Here is a 17,908-nt window from a genome sequence, read left to right as displayed (position 1 = left end):
TAGAAATTCAAAGCATTGGTTCGTGTTCTTGGTAGCTGTCTGTACTTTATTGTATATTTGTTAAGCTGAACTTCCTCAGATTAGTTCTGTCCTCTGCAGTTTAGTTCTGCCAGTTACATCATTTTTGCCTCCAGAGCGGCTCAGACTCTAAACAACGTCCATGTCCCAAACAGCTCCAGTCAGCTTGGTGGTATAAATCCACAATTTGTCCTGGAAGTGCTGTGTCCTCATGTCTGTCACATCATCTGAGTCCTCGGCATGGAGTCCTGCTGGTGTCCGGGGTACCAGTGTCCAAAATTGTTCATGTATCCTCCAGAGTGCACTGGCGCGCCTTTGGCAGCCATGCTGATGTCCCACAGGGAGCACGGAGAGGAGGAGGACGGCGGTGGGGGGGCCAGGTGGTCTCCCTCAGGTCCACAGGGCCCGTTCTTCATGATCTTCTTGTATTTGGATCGTTTGTTTTGGAACCAAATTTTCACCTGAAGTTCAAGCAGAGGGAAAGATAGAAATTAAAAGTTGATTCACACAACATCATGCTTCCCCACTACAAAATATGTATTCAACTCAACTTTATACTGTATGTTGATGTGTATTTTTAGATTGGTCTGTATATTGTTCTGTGATTGGTCTGTGTGTACCTGCCAAATCAGATAATAGCTAAATCTGGCATAAATCATCTCTAATAATAATGTTTTTGTGCATGGTCCTTGTTTAATAAAAAAGGAAAAAAGAAAACAGAAAAGAAAAAAATTATATTGCACATTTCATACAAACATGGAGCCAAAAGTATTTCACATAGCAGGATTACAACAATACAGACAAAAGAGCAGAGGAGACCGCAATATATATAAAATTCTGCAAGACTAAAAATTACAACAATAAAGCAATAAAATGTTTAAAATAGGTAAATAAAAGTCAATAAAATAAAAATAAAATACACACCAGGGATAAAAATAATGAACCCAATGATTAAAACTTAAAAACTAAAGCTGAAGTTATAACATTCCTCCAAATTAAAATTAAAAAGCCAGATTAAAAACATAGGTCTTTAATTTCCTTTTAAAAATACAGAGTGAGAGCTTTCCATTCTAATATCCAGAGGCAGTATGCTCCATAAAATCTGAAGGCAGCCTCACCGCTACTTTTATAGGACACATAAGGAAAATTTAAAAGAAAAGCGGTGGAGGACCTTAATGATCTGGCTGGAACATAAAATGAAAAAAAATCTCTGATGTTGGGAGGAGTAAAGCTTTATAAACAAGTAAAATAACTTTAATAAAATCATTTCTAAAAGATACAGGTAGCTAGTGTAGTGTCTTAAGCAGTCTTAAGACTCTGGCTGTAGTATTTTGAACCAGCTGTATTTTTAGGTAATCCAGTAAAGAGGGAATTGCAATAGTCTCAACGGGTACTAATAAAAATGTCAATGAACATTTCAGCCTCTCTCTGGAGAGAGAGGCTGAAATGTTGGAAAAAGGATATCTTATCAAAATGAGAATGAAAATGTTAGTCTAAAACCATTCCAAAGAGGGTGATTTATGTTTTAATCTGCTTGCTAAGACCACCAAGCACTGATTGCAGTTTTTGTCTTGTTGCTTGGGTCCTATTAAAAAGTGTTTCAGTTTTTTCTTCATTCTATTTTGAAGTTTTTCTCATTCATACATTCATGTCAGTTAGAAAGTCAATAACAGCATGCAGTGCATTGGGGTCATTTGGCAATAAACAGATGTACAATTGTGTATCGTCGGCATAAAAAATGATAATTGATGTGGTGATGGTTAATAATGTTTCCAAGTGGGAGCAAATGTAATGAAAACAAAATTGGGTTGAGTCTCTGATACATCACCATCCAGACTGACAAAAAATCCATAAATAAGACTGAAACCGAGCAAAAACACAATCAGACGAGAGTGGTCGGTTGTATCATATACTGCACTGAGGTCTAAGAAAAGAAGTCAAGCCACGTTGTTTGAATTCACAATAATTCTGAAGTCATTTACAACTTTCAGTAGGGCTGGCTCCATGCTGCGGTTTACTCGATAACCAGATTGTTGAGTTTCTAAAATGCCATTGTTGGTAAGATGAACAAGTAGTGAATTAAAACTATTCTCTCTCAAAGTTTACTAAGGAGAGGTAGAAATGGGTCTGTAATTCAGCTCTGAGTAATCTAGATTGAATTTCTTGAGGAGAGGTTTTACGATTGAAGTCTTGAAAGCTGTGGCAAAGATGCCTAAATTAAGAGAGGAGTTAATTATACTTGTTGTTACTTGGGAGAGGCTTTGGAAACAGGATTTAAACAGCATGGTTTGCACGGTAAGGCACAAGTGGAAGAGTTCATCCCGCTAATAACTTTGCAGATGGCATCTTCTGACACTGAATCAATGGATGACGTAATAGATGGAACCCCGTGGGCAGGGAGATCCCAAGTAGTTAGAGTGTCATGTACTATATACTTCAATGCCTTTGTGAACCAGGAGTACGTCTTAGAAGACTCACAATCTAAAAATAGAGCATAACCACATCTGGCAAAACATCTGTGCCTCTCTTTGTAAATTAAATGATTTTAAGTGTCATTATCATTGAATTAATTCCCATTCCTAGTCTAGTCTGGCAGCATCTGACTTTGTCCAAACCATTGACTGGGACTGGTCGTTACTTCACCCATACTGCTAGACCCCTTGACATGGGTTTGACTCATGTTACTGTATCGGTCTGAATGTGGTACACCAACTTCAAGATGGTTTCACATTAAGTTTTAAGGATAATGAGAAGGTCTGACCATGAAAAGAGTGATTTATCAAAACAATCTTAACCCAACGTCCACTTAATTGCTTTTTTCTGCGGCCTTCAATCACATCTTATGGTTTTCATCTGCGGGTGGCGTTTGCTCAGTTAACATAGAGATGACTCAATTGTTATCCATGAGATGTGGTTGGACAGCTCATGAAAAGGTGGGCTTGAGTTCAGATTATTGTGTCCAATTAAAGCTGTATGAACCTCTCACAACCTAAATGAATGTAATGGGTACTAAGACTATAGGATACAATCAGCACCAGTCAAGTGTTTAGACACACCTTTCCATTCATTTGCATTCATTTGCATTTGAGTGTAAAAACTTTCAAATGGTACTTTAGATACCAGTACATACACGAATTATGATAAGGCTGTATGATAGTATTATATTGTACTATTATATTATATATATACTATTGTACACCAACCACAAACTGCGATGACAATGTGCTAAAGTAGCATAAAATGTGGTAATAATGAGCTGCATAGATGAATAAGTGATTTTCAAACATTATAGCCTAACATGCTTGCAGTAACACTGTGAAATTCCATCAGGTGTGCCTACAATAACATCACTGTAGTAATATAGTGTAAGGGAGATATGAGAGATACAGTTATCATCACATACAGTATTCTAAGATTATTGTAATACTTATAGACACATGGTTTGGCTCTATAGGTTTCTAGCAGGAAACAATTACAATCCCCATAATCACAATGTGATGAATAAGACATAATATTATTAGAATAGCACCAACATTGAGCTGAATCACATTTTTTTCTTCAAATTTCAGCTTACTATCGATGACTGTTCCAAGATATTTATAATGTTCTACACATTCAATGCCAAGACCTTCATTAAATGAATTGGCATTGAATTTGTAGAACACATAATATAACTGTTCCAATATATCTTGGAACAGTCATTGATAATAACCTGAAATTTGATGCAAATTGTGGTGCAGTCTCTCAGAAGGAACAGCAATATCTGTACTTCCTTAGGATTTTCATGTATATAGAAAAATGATGTCTTTGTTTTATTGAAGTCATTTATAAAATCTCTTCTTACCTTTTCTATGATTGCTTGGTTCTACAACCTGAGCTATATTGTGAAGGTGGCTGGTCAGGTGACAGGTGTCCTATAGACCCCACTCATGGCTTTGACCAGCATGTTCTTCCAAGTCTACTGTATATTTGACTGCACAGACCACCCCGTTCATTTTGAGTTTGAAACTCTTGCCTCAGGCTATAGATTCAGAGTATCACGGTAAACACTCCTTTGCTCCCTGTGCAAAAACCCTACTTAATCTGCACATGTAATTTCACATTTTAGAGATTGTTTTATTGTATTATTGTGTTCTATATATTGTATGTACAGGGAAAAAAATTGTACATTATGTTTTTGTACTTTTTGTACTGTTTTTTTAATCTCATGTCCCTGTCTACAAGTCAAGTTGCCCACCTGGGATAATAAAGTGACTGATTTGAACTGAACTAAATATCATTTCAATCATTTTTCTGTGGTTAGGAGATGTTTCAGTTGTGTTGTTACTGATATAATTGGCATGTCCTTTGTTTCCAGCGTGCTTGCAAATTGAGCATCAAATTACATGAATATGTCTCTCGGGCAACCTGTCAGCTTAGCAGGAACAAATGAATCATAAATAATTACACACAGTCGGTGAAGGATACTTTAGTGTGAAACAGGTTTTAACTGCGCCATAAAGGAAAATGAACGCCTAAAGGACTGGTGCAGCTTGGAGCAAAAAAAAGGTCTGGCCGGCAATGGAGGAGAGAAAGATAAAAGAACCAACTAAAAGAAGAGAAAACACTCTTGGCACTAAAATTGTTTTCTCCTCCGTACTGACAGTCCTGGGAATTATTACTCTGGGATTTAAATGGGTATTTATGAAGATGGTTGAAGTGGTTTATGGAAGATATTCTATTCTATAAAAATTGAAGTCAGCCTGCTCTAATTGACTCTAAATATGTGGAAAAAATGATTCTTTTACCCGATAATCAAAAAGGCAACCAGCTTTCACACCCAGCTCTCAAGAAGTCATGCAAAGCGAAATTTGACTTTTAATTTGATCTCTATTGTTTCAGTATACTCTCTGACGTCAATCACAGCCTGTTAGGAGTTAGTATGGATGGTGGCAAATACATAAAATGAAAGTATCACTCTATAAATATGCAAGACTATTATAATTACAGCCCATAAAGTTGCAATTCAGAAATTATCTTGTAGCTGCACAACTTTATTATCCAAATTTCTGCAAATTTTTTATTGAGTAAATTCTACAAATACCTAAAAAACAAAATCATATTTGAAAACTGAAGAACTCAGCTGTTATTATAGTTGCTACAGCCATGCTTAAGACCAAATTTTAAACTCCTTTGTAATAATCGATTAATTAATCAGTGAAAATTACAGCCACCAAACCACCGTGCCTCCAGTACACCAATTACCTGGAGTGGTACACTCAGTGGTAGCTCACTGATGAAAACCTACAGTGAATATGTGAAGCGCAGCTTATGAGCCCAGGAGTCAATCAACAGCACGTTAAGTTAATGCAGCCTCAGTGAGAGGATTTCTGCTGTAATTATTGGTTTCATATTCCAGCAGCAACACGGAGCTGACAGCTTCCCTGAGAGTGCGGCTAATGACACCGACATTAAGGGAGGAGGTTGGCTGAGAGGCAGGCCAGGTGCCTCTAAGTGTGTGTGTGTGTGTGTGTGTGTGTGTGTGTTTAACATATTAAACTGCATATTCTTGAATGAATGGATGAAAAACTTGATCCGTGTTGCACTGTGGTTTGTTTTTTTTCCAGTAAGAAAAGTCTTCCATTTGGTGGGTGGGTTAAGCTTGTGTGTGTGCGTGTGTGTGTGTGTGAGAGAGAGAGAGAGAATGAGATAGAGAAAGGGAGATGGATAAAGATAAAGTTAGTAAGAGTTTGGAGGAAAAACGTTGTGCTACGTGCCATTTCTCAGTAGCGTCTGGGAACAGAGGAGATTTAGCAAGAAAGTGGTTAGCGGCTGGCTGGCAGCCTAATGGCATTTGGAGGCAGCACAGAGATGTGGTGTATGATCACTATCTTCAAGTGTGTGTGTGTTTATGTTTCCATCTGTGTATGACACACAAGCTACATATGTTTAATGTATGGAGCTGTGTGTGTGTGTGTGTGTGTGTGTGTGTGTGTGTGTGTGTGTGTGTGTGTGTGTGTGTGTGTGTGTGTGTGTGTGTGTGTGCAAGGCAAAAGTGCACCCATGCATGTGAGGAATTTGTGCACAGTAGATAGTATATGTGCTTGTATACAGTATGTATGACATACAGTACACATGCACACACGAGGCTAATTACAGCTGGGTAAGAGCAACATTACTACATGTCTTAATACAAACTGTGTCTCAATCTATTTACCAGAGGCAAAACACGCCTGCAAAACACATGTATATATGTATTATATTTCAAATGTAATAGGCTATGCATTTTTTCCACAAACTGTCTGTGTTTACTACAACAATGTCTAATAGAGTATTTAATGACTAGCTAAACAAAAATATAGACTAATGTTCTTCAAATATATAAAAATATGAAATTATAATGATTCCAGAGCAAGGCAAACACATGTTGCGCATAATAGGTATAGTGCCAACAGAAGGAATATTTTTAACAGCAGTATTCAGAAGATCAAAAAATCCTGAATTGTGACTTTACAAACATTAAACATTAGAAATAGCACCTTGCAGTTAGGGTTAGGCCTCTGCCAACCACTGTCTGTAAAGATGTAATATTCGTAGAGAAGACTTTGAAGGACTTTAATGAAAGGTATTAAGTGTATTTTCCTTGTATGTGTTCACATGTTTGGCCAATAAAGCTGATTCTGATAGCCATGACATTAGACGATGCTTCAGATATGGAAGCTGCTGCAAAGAAGCTACAAATAAAATGTGGCTGCTTCACAGAAGATCTAAACAGTCACCACTGTTTCAAGGTGGACACCCAAGATTAGTGTCAACAATTCAGTATCTAACCATGTGAAATATGGTCACAATCACTCCTTCTGTTCTGGAGGTATGGTATTGAATAATGGCTGGAAAAGTGTTTTTATAGAACTTTATGATATCACAGTGAAGTTGACCTTTTGGATATAAAATATTAAACATCTGTGTGAAACCTTGTCTAAATTAACATACATTCTTGAGTTATGGCAATAAACGGTATGGTAACAAGTCACATTGGCCTTGACCTTTTATCACCAAAATCTAATCAGTTCATCCTTGAGTTCAGGTGAACATTTGTGCCAAATTTGAAGAACTTCCCTTAAGGTGTTTTTAAGCTATCTTGCCCGTGAGAACAGTATCGACCAACCACCCAAAAACCTAATGCCTCTATGGCTGTTTAAGCTATTTGCACAATTGGATGGTAAAGTCATAGTTTGATAGTTATTCACTTTGTTGTTGAGTTAAGGCTGATTTATGCTTCTGCGTCGGACCGACGGCGTAGCTACGTGTAGCCCTCTGCGTCGACGCGGACCCCTACGTCGTAGCCTGACGTGCACCTCAAAAAAAATCCTAACCGCAAGGGCTGTGATTGGTCCGGTCAAAGCGTCAGTTCCCCCGGCAGTTGCTTTATTTAAACAAGGATACAGATAGAGACTCCTCTGAAACCACACACATGCACACACACCCCCTAGCAACACGTTCCCTCGACGCAGAACTTTGAAAGGACAACGGCGGTGTCGGAGCGACGGTGTAGCGACGGTGTAGCAACGGCGTTGCTCCGACGCAGAAGCATAAATCAATCATTACATGAGAAGGTTGATAGATGATCTCATGTTTGTACAGTAGTAGCTACCGCCAGCAGCAGGTTAGCTTAGCTTAGCATAACGACTAGAAACAGGGGGAAACAGCTAGCCTGGAAAGGGCCAAAGCAAACTAAGCAATCTATCTACTGTTAAAACTCAAAACTCCATTGTCTCTTGTTAAACCAAAACATTTCTTTGCAGGCGGGCTGTGACCCCCATTCACCCCCTTTCTGAAAAAGGGGTGACTGGGTGGGCCTTAAGGAATATCTACTTGGGTGTCCTCATTTAAATTAGTCTCGCTACATTTAAAAAGGTCTCACTTTTACCGTAATGTCTCTGGCAAATTTATCATTCACGAAAAAAAAAGCACCTAATCCCAAATCCACAAAAAACATGCGTCTGCATTCCTCAGACTACAGTCAGATATCCTTTAATTGCTCCTAGTATGAGTTGAATAACTCTGACATACTGTAATGCAATCAGTCAAAGTAGTCTCTCCCTGATCCAAAACACCTCAAAGAAAACACAATTTAAAAAAGTGAAAACCAACAAAAACAAAGTACTCCTAAGGTAATCATTCATGCATGTATGACTTGCAGCAGACCACATTCAAAGCCACTTTCCCCACTACAAAAGACAAAGGCAAACGGATGGATCCTCTCTTACTCCCAGTGTAAACATAGCTGCAGTGGTTAATTCATACAGGATTAGGACATTACATCTGATGACATCAACTGCTTATGTATGCTCAGTAAACTACACACACGTATGTATCATATTTCAAATGTGTGTGTGTAAACAAACTTTCTACCAATGGCACACCAGCTCAATACTCAAACCTATATGTTCACCTTCCTAGCATAATGCATCTCTGAACATGCTAAATGGAGCATTGTCTATTAAAAATATGCCTGCATGTGTATGTCACAAAGATGCTGCTATAGGTCCTATACCTTCCTGCTGTTTCTTCATGAGGACAAACAGCATTTAGAATCACAGCCAGGATGATAACATGACAGTGAATGAATGTAAATTCTGACAAGGGGAGCTAGCTTGGATACTGTGCAAAAAGCAGTTAAATCGTTTTGGTGAAATTTATATATTATAGTTAATATGCTAGTGATTTACTTATAATAAATACATTGCCCTACAAAGGCAAAATGCAATACCTAATAACATATTTGGTCAAAATTGAGAAATGAATCTGACTTTTTGACTTCTGTTACCAAAGAACAAAATTATTATATCACATGTATGGTTTCTGTAAAAACATTGTTTTAAATTTACAGTAACTACAACTAAAACCCCAAACAGCAGAAACAGCCGACTAGAAAAAAACAGCTACATCAAGCTAAAGCTAGCTTCTGAGATAGTCATGGTTAGCATTTGCTCAAGCTAAAACAACATTTGGTCCTTTGCTGTTATTTATCTTTAAAAGAGAAAAAGCCGTTTTAATAAACTGACTTTATAATGATTCAGTTTGTTAGTCCACATAACTAAATCAGTCAGAGGCTAAATCCAGTCATAGTAGAGAAAAAAACAGCAAAAATTCTGCTAAAGCTAAAAAGCTTAACAGCTAGCTGCAATTTCAGCTTTTGACTCTAGTGCCTTTCAGTGTGGTTAAGCTACCACTTAATTATACATTTATTGATTTAATATTATAATTTATAATATATGAAAAGAAATACACCTAAGCTTATAAATCCTATAAACTATAGGTAGTAAATATTTAAAATGAATGTCTAAAAAACCTTAAATAAGCTAAATGGACAAATCCATTATAAAGCATTTATCTTTTTTAAACTGGTTCAAATGGACAAGTCCATCATGTTTCTATGATTTGTAGAGGTTAAATAACCAGCCTAAATGGCATAAAGAAGAAGTTTGCCACGCGGTCTGAAAACATCCTTTGTTGAGCTGTAGGGTTTGCATAAACTACTGTGGCAATTTGCAGTATTTTAAATAAACTGACCTCTCGTCAGGTATCCAGCTATTTCTCTAATTCATGAAAGATGCTCAGGAAATGAGGAAACAGTGAGAGACTATCAGAGGAACCAACTCTAAGCTTCTAAGCCACCAAAGTCGTAAAACAATCTTCCTACTGGCCAGCTCACACGAACATATAGAAATGTGATAACTATTCTTTCCATTGTCTTTACTCAGGATCATTACTCTACAGATGGAATAGAAGATTGACATAAATAAAAGTGCAATATCTATATCTATATCTGCCCTGATCAGCATGGCTTTTTTTTCTTCTTTCCTGCAGACTGCGGGTGTTAAGAGCAGCAATTATCGAAGCTTTCATCAGCTGAATAGAAGTTGAATCACTATTGTCTGATGTCAATGGAGCGTAGTAAATTAGACTTTTATTCATTGGAAAATGTTGTGGGTTGTTATTAAATTCCAAAGAAGCTAATAAAAAATGTGATAGAAACTTGAAGCGTTCATACTGCTGAAACAAGAGGCATCAGTGGTTCAACCAAACCGTGCAGCATCCCATGTCGGTTCATAGGCCTCATGTGACAGACAAAATGGCTGCCATTAGGCTTATTTGCCTGTGACTGCACGTGCGAGCGTGTGTGTGTGTGTGTGCACTTGAGAGACGGAAAACCGACAAACAGCAAGTACGTGCGAGGAAAAGTTGACCAGCAACAGAACAAGTTTTCCATTTAACCTCGCCCCTCATCTCCCAAACTATGCAGACGTGTTAATGAAAATACACAGACACACAGACACACACACACACACACACACACACACACACACACACACACACACACACACACACACACTCAGAAAAGAATACATGCAATACAATGATTTAAGAACATTTTAATTGCTGTTTATGTTCTTTTTCTATTTAAATGTATTGAAAGAAGCACATTTTCTCCTTAGTCGTGATTATTTTGGTGGATAAAGTGGATCCAATCTACCCACACCTACGCACGCACGCACACACACACACACACACACACACACACACATACACAAGCATGTAAAAAATGATTTGCATTGACCTGTTCATCATCTCTTTCATGTCCTTTGTCTTTTAAAGACAATTTCATGACAAATGACCTTTGACTATGCTTCACATGACATTTAAGCATGTCAGTCAATGTTGATACGTAATTAGCTTATAAAGGATCCTGGCAGAGGATGACACTGGGCTACAAGAATGTACTAGTGCCTGTTTGGGCATTTAGTCTGGCCTTATTGTTCTTTCAGTGTGACCTTTAATGCAAAAAACACGTAAAAAACGTTAGAAATACAAATATGATAAGGGTGAGGCAATTTAACCCTCAATTAAAGAAATTAGCCTTGTCATGAATCAATCAATGACTCATGTTATTAATTTACATTTTCACCTCCAGCAATATTATGACTTTTATAAAAAACATTTTTAAAAAGTGTTAGTGCAGGGACCTACAGGGCAATATACATGAGAAAGTCCATGATTGACCGAAAGACTGAGGGGTAGTCATGTCATTTTAATAGCCACAAGTAGTGATGACTATCGTCACCTATAGTCACTTGAGTGTCATCACTTCCTATATGCATTGTTTCAAATTAAAAGCCCCTGTAGCGTTTCATACATGGTTCAGCCATATACTACAAATATTTCAGCTTATTGTTGGAGAGTGTGTTGACTATGAATGGCAATGAGTAGAAATAGACCTCTAGATCTTGATCTTCCTATACAGCCTCTTAAAATATAAAACCACCAACAATATTTTAGGTTATTGTTGGAGAGTGTGTTGACTATGAATGTGGATCAGCAGATGTTGACCTGGTCTCGTTTTTTCTTTCTATACAGCCTCTTAAAATATTAAAAATAAGGCTAAAAAAAAGGCTCAAATAATTCAGGTTCTGTTGTTGGTGAGTGTATTGACCATGAATGTGGATCAGTAGAGGTAGACCTCTTTAGCTTATTTTGTCTGCATTTATGTATGTTCTTCCCGGTGTTACCTGGGTCTGCGTCAGGCCCAGTTTGGCGGCCAGGTCGGCCCTCTCGGGCAGGGCGAGGTACTGGGTTTGCTGGAAGCGCTGGTTGAGAGCCTGGAGCTGCAGACTGGAGTAGATGGTCCGCGGCTTCCTGATCTTCTTCCCCTTTCCGTTGAGCCGCACTTCCCCGTTCTCAATGACCGCCGTGGGCTTGTCATGCTCTGGATGAAGAGGAGAGGAAGAGAGAAAGAGGTTTCCTGAGATAAACATCAACACGAGGACAGAGGGTATAGAAGTCTGGCCTTAACGTTCCAGAGTGTTCTGCCAAAAAAAGGCCACAAATGTCTCAGCTAACCAACACTCAATACTGTCCCAACTTTCTACATAATGTCTGTCACACATTTAGAATATTTTTTATGTTGCCTCATGCTGCAGTCACCATGTGAGGTTTTTCACATAGATCACATTGCTTTTGATGAGCATTTCTATCCCACAAAAAGTGCCAGAATTGAAGGGAGCAGGCCTGTTTTTATACAGGACACACGTGGCCTCTATTAAAGCATGATGGAAGGTGGTAAGAAGAAACAGAAACGTATTCGGCGTGATCTCACAGGAAATTTGTATTTATGTGTTTGAGAATGAGTGTCATGTTTTTTGCTTTTTGCTGGGGTGTTTTTTGGGGGTCCAATATGTAGAAACAGGCCACATATGGGCTCAGCTATTTATTACGGTAAAGACAATGAATTGATCTCCTTAGATTAACCAAATGTTTTAACCAACATTTAACAGTAAAAACAGAAAAAATAGGTGGTATTTATTTTAAATTAAACTAAAATACAAATTTGTCATGTTAGTAAAGGTAGAGCTTCTTGTAATATTGTGCAACATGAAATCATTATTAATTCTGTGAGAACATGTTGCATTGCCTTCTCAGAACACAAGCAAAAATATGCAGCACATATGAGCCATAAACCAAAGAGCATAAAGACTGTATTACACTGAGCACAGGTAAAAAGATAACACCTCTTTGTTCTCTTTGGTTTACAGTTATTAAGTCACAGCCAGTTGAGAGGGCTTTTCTCTTATTTTCTCTTCTTCTCTCTTTTCATGAAAAGCTATACAACAGTCAGTGTATGTTCGCCCACGCTGATCTTTGTTATGACATGAGCTCATAGCCTGCAGTGGCAGGAGAGAACAGCTGTGGACAAGCCGAGGCCCCACAAGACGCTCAGATAACTCGAGCTTGCTCCTGAAGTCAGGAGACACGGCACCGACGCGCCCAAGTACATCAACGCTGAAGGAGAGAAAAAGAAGGAAAGGACGCTTGTAAAAAAAAAAAAAAGAGGACTGTCACTTTTATAAAGAAAACTTTAAAGACAACAGAGAATTCTACATTTTCTAACTAGCACATTTTTGGTTTGAACCCGTTGTGTTTGCTGATATTGGCTTTACCTCATTTTGTTTGGCGTCCAACAGACTTCACTGTTATATATGTACAATTAATACAAATAATACTCCTAATAATAATTCTATTTTTTCTTTACTTCTAATCTTAATTAAACCCAATATAGAAGTGTTGCCGTGGTGACCTTTCCCTTTGCCACAATCTGAACTTGAATGTTTGATGAAGATAAGAAAATATGAAAATGACCATAAACCACTGTTATTACACCAAATAAATAAATATTTCATGATTCAATCTGAATTTAATCTTAAGGAATAATATATTAATTTTGTTGAATATATAAAAATGAAACATCCATAGCAATGTACAGTACGTTCTCCTGTATAAAGTGATGTTGCGTATATTTGTAGTAAATAGACCCTGGAGAAGTCAAACACTGTTCCACTCATTTTGAAAAAATTGTAAAATGTCCAATAACATAAATCTAAATACACTTATATAAAATTTGTGAAAGATAACACAGTGTAAAGATATGGTTAACAATCACTTCAGATATGAAAATTTACAGCTGACAGAAGTCATGCATCATTTTCTGCAACAGAATTTTTTTTTTTAAGTCATGAAGTCCTTAGCTGATAAAACAATGTCAAATGTGTTTCAGTGATGCCTTCAAGAACCCACTCTGAACATTAGGGTTAGCGAGTGTGATCTGTGTCTGCATATTCCCAGGAAAAAAGAATACTAGATGGTTTATATTACTAAAAAGAAAGAAAGAAAGAAAGAAAGAAAGAAAGAAAGAGTGAGACAGGAAAACAAAGCCGTGTTTGCCTGCACTCAAGTATTCCTTTAATAGAATGTGATCAAGGATTATTATTATTATTATTATTCGTATTATTATTTTTATTACATGATCTGACTTGACATCTGTTAACAATTATGGTGACATATATGATGGTTGACAATCAGCCACTTCAGCCTGCAGTTAAGCATCTTCTTCCCTATCAGACATATGATACCAGTAACCAAGCATCATATAAATCTAACATCACTCCTTTTATTTTTCATTGATGTCAAATTCATTCTACGTTTTCTTCTCTCAGAAATGCTGCTGTTAAAATGGCCTCATCATTACATTAAATTATTTATACAAACCTTTTTATATGCTCGTATTGGTTTTTCGGTGTCTGTTTTTACTTTTTATATAAGCTATAATATGACTGTATTGTGTACTGTTACTGTAAACTGTGAATACAGTCATCAGCCAACAGGCCTCACTGAGAAAAGGGTTACATGACAACCAAAGAATGTATTTTCTAACTTGATCTGAGTTCAAATTATCCACCTCTTCCCAGTTTATGGACCACATGATTGTTAATTGTCAGAGTTTAAACTTTTTACACTCAAGCCAAATATTTAGCTTTAATTTAAATTCAACAATTAGTTTTTAATGATCTTGAACAAAAATATGAATGTTGTTATTGTTCTGGTTAAAGGCCTGCCAGCCCCGTACAGACAGCAGTGCAGGCGGGGATGTGATATGTGAGATGACGGGATGAGCGCACGCAGCCGCTGCGGGACACCGCAGGGCCAAACTACACTCACCATGACTGCGGGCGACCTGTGTGTGGATCCAATTATTGCGCTCCACTGTGGTTTATTTTCATGTTTTTAGACCGAATACAGCAGAGTAAAGCATCCTAATGCTCCTTAAATAACACACATGCACACATCCACATTTATTTACTCATTATTCTTAAATTATATAGTGCGTTTTTGTTGAATTGAATGCGCTCAGTGGTGGCACATTCGGCTTCATTTAGAGCTGGGCAGTCACATTTTAAAAAGTAACTTAAAAATATGTTTTTTATTTAAAACGGCACAATTGGAAATATGTGTTTTTATCCTGGGTGGGTCCAGTTCAAACCAAATAAACTCATAAACTGGTTCTGAGCAGCCCACTAAACCGAGAGCTTTTCTTTTCCTTCAATTCATTATCATACTATTGTTGCCTCTCACCATCACCCACTACTTAGGCCTATGACATCACAGCTCAATATATCTGAAGCAATATATCTATATAATTATTAATGTATTGTAATTTATTTATCGTATCGTAATTTATTTATTATCGTATCATAATGTTTCAATTTTGAGTAAATTGATTTTTATACCGTTTTCTCTTTTTGTGCAGTTATCCAATTAACAGTGGAGCATTTCAGCACAATGCTACACACCATGTGTGTATTATTACTGTAGATCATATCTGTAGGCTATATGTTATAGGTTAGGTGTGTACAGTGTGTGCGGTTTTATAGTTATTATTAATCCATCACTCTTTTTCTTTTAATTTTGAGCTGCTGTAAGTGAGAATCAATAAAGTTTCATCACCATCAATTTAACTCAACCTGAATCTTAAAAATAACCGAAATGATGAGTGTCTGATTGTGGGTCACATGATAAATATTTAGTGAGCAGGGTGATATCAGTAAAAAGGCCAAACTGCAGAAAGAAAGGTGTAAACATATCCTAAATTATTCTTTCTGTTCCATAACAGAAACCTACCCGCATCCTCCAGTCTGGTGTGTCCCAGCGCGCCGCTGTGACCCCCGTGCTGGTAGGGCAGGTACGCACCGGGGTGGTGCGCGCTCACGGGACTGTGGTAAGGCGGGTATCCCAGCGGGCGACCGTACGATGATGCACCGGAGGAAAAGGGCCCGTCGTGCTGCGAGGGGCCCACGGCGTGCAGACCGTGGACTGGGTAATGGTTGTGCGACAAGCCGGGGGAGGGCTGCTGGTGTCCGGGATGTCCGGGGTAGCTGTGGCCGCCGAATTCCAAAAACGCCGATTTGGAAGGATCAGGCGGGACTAAAGTGTCCGATATAGAGCTCATAGTCATCATTGGGGTGAGGGGCAGTGATGTGGTGGGAAATAAGAAGGGTCAGCTATGACCTCCGGGCGGGGGTCATCATAAGGCAACTCACCATCAATGTGAAAAAACAGGCAGTAGACTTTCAGAAAGGTGTTTCCTTAAACCAACACCAGCCCGACACAGTCCAGTTCACCGTCGATGTGTGGCACTTTATTCCTGTTTAATGAAAGCATAAGTATTCTAGTATAAAGGTGGGGTTTGTTCTCTGCTACATCCCAGCTGAAGGGTCCATGAACGGGACGCTCAAGTGTTTAAAACCATCGAGTCCAGCAAACGCGGACAAGACACATGACAGGCCGACAAGCAGCCAAAGACGGCACTCTATAAAAAAAACAGGAACTCCTGTCAAAGAAGCCGGAAAAAAATAGATTTCATATCCTCCGAATCTGGATCCTTTCCTTCTTCTCTCGGGTCCAGAAGAACCAGATGGACGCTTGTTTTTTTTCTTCTGGGGGTTTTGCGAAGATAGAGAGAGAAAGAGAGAGAGAGGGAGAGAGAGAGGCTCTTGGCAGCGGAGAGCACCGAGTGTGTTCCTCCCCTTCAGAGCGCACTGTGCGTCTGGAGAGACCATTCTCTGCCTCCACTTGGCACACGCGGCGCGCTCATTGGCTGCTGCGCTTCACCGTGTCACACAAATCACAATCAGCAGCAACGGTGAACCCGGCTCTTCTCAGGGGTTTCTGGCGGAGAATGTCTACTGCAGGCCTCAATTCCAGAGAGTGTTAAGTGAAAAGCCAGTTAATCCATTTAAATATGAATCAGCAAGTGTGATCAAATGTGGACATAAAAACATCTGCAGCGTCGGTTCATTAAAACGAACCTGATAGATCCACTAAGAAATCGATAAATAACAAAATAAACACATTAAAAGAAGTTTGACGACTTAAACTAAAGTGACATATTATTGTCTGGTTGTTAATAGATAAATTACAGTAATTAAGTTACCACTCATTTTACGTCATAGTTCAGCCTGCTCCTGCTTTTATTTGACTTGATCCTATTTTTGAATTATTATACAGGAAAAAAACGGGTTGTTTCAAACGTAAATTGAATTAAAAATCATATTTTTTTTCACTCAACATTATTTATTCAACAGTCATTTTTCACCTCTCTCCGTCATTTGTGATTAAACCAGAGAGTATAGGCCGCAAAATATCGATTTAAAAATACGCTTTACAAAAACATAGAAAGGCATTTTTGGCTCATTAACAGCAGCGCTTTTTCCAAATGATAATTCTTCCCTTCTGCCAGAGGTTAAAAAAAGGCGGATCAGATATAAAAGAGACTTCATAAACCCGCTGCTGAAAGGCCGCAGACCTTATTATCCAAATCTTTTTTTTTTTTAATGCAACACGCACTTAAAAGTTGATCCACAAGTTCCCGAAATGATCTTATTGTTCCGTTGCCTTTATTTATTTATTTTATTTATTTATCCGTGGCTCAAAATGACACTTTTTTTCTGCAAAAACAATCAAGATCGAGCCTCTTTTTTTTTCTTTTTTTTTGTTACGCGCAAAGTAAGAACCTTCAAGAGTAAAGAAAGAGTACACACACACACACACACACACACGCACACACACACACATATACACACGCTTGGCTATACACACACCGCCTGTGGTCCCACACGAGGGACAATTACAACAAACATCGCCCTTCTAGAGAAACTCAGAACTTGTGATTTTGGCAGAGCAGAGGGTCGGACACTGTAATTTCAGTCATTATGCTCATCTGCGGTGGAAATCCTGGAGTGTGGGCCTGTATTCAAACTTACACCAAACTAGGGAAAAAAAACAACTCCATCTCACTAGAATAATATAGGATAAAGTATTAGATCATTTCAATCCCAGTTGTACAAAACAATCCACCACTGCCTATTCTAGGATTCATTACACGCTTGTGCCATACAGGACGTTTTCCTAATAATCCAAAACCCTCTAATGATTGCATAAAATCAATAAACTAATCAACTAAGTCGTGATATCTATGTGTGTATTTATATACACGCTTTAATTCTTCCCAGTTCCC

The 17,908-nt window shown here is 38.2% G+C and overlaps 1 protein-coding gene across 1 annotated transcript; it reads right to left on the bottom strand.

Annotated features, from left to right (window-relative positions):
• Positions 1 to 236: 236 nt before the first annotated feature.
• LOC128378981 (homeobox protein Dlx4a-like) lies at positions 237 to 15,850 on the bottom strand. The gene is made up of 3 exons (XM_053338575.1): positions 15,514 to 15,850; positions 11,571 to 11,767; positions 237 to 479 (listed from the first exon to the last, which is right to left on the bottom strand). Exons 1-3 carry the CDS (start codon positions 15,848 to 15,850, stop codon positions 237 to 239), a joined length of 777 nt encoding a protein of 258 aa, XP_053194550.1.
• Positions 15,851 to 17,908: the final 2,058 nt, after the last annotated feature.

The sequence above is a fragment of the Scomber japonicus genome, chromosome 18 (assembly GCF_027409825.1).
Source record: "Scomber japonicus isolate fScoJap1 chromosome 18, fScoJap1.pri, whole genome shotgun sequence".
Classification (NCBI taxonomy): domain Eukaryota; kingdom Metazoa; phylum Chordata; class Actinopteri; order Scombriformes; family Scombridae; genus Scomber; species Scomber japonicus.
Note: the sequence above shows the minus strand (reverse complement) of the source record. Positions and strands in the feature narration are given on the sequence as shown.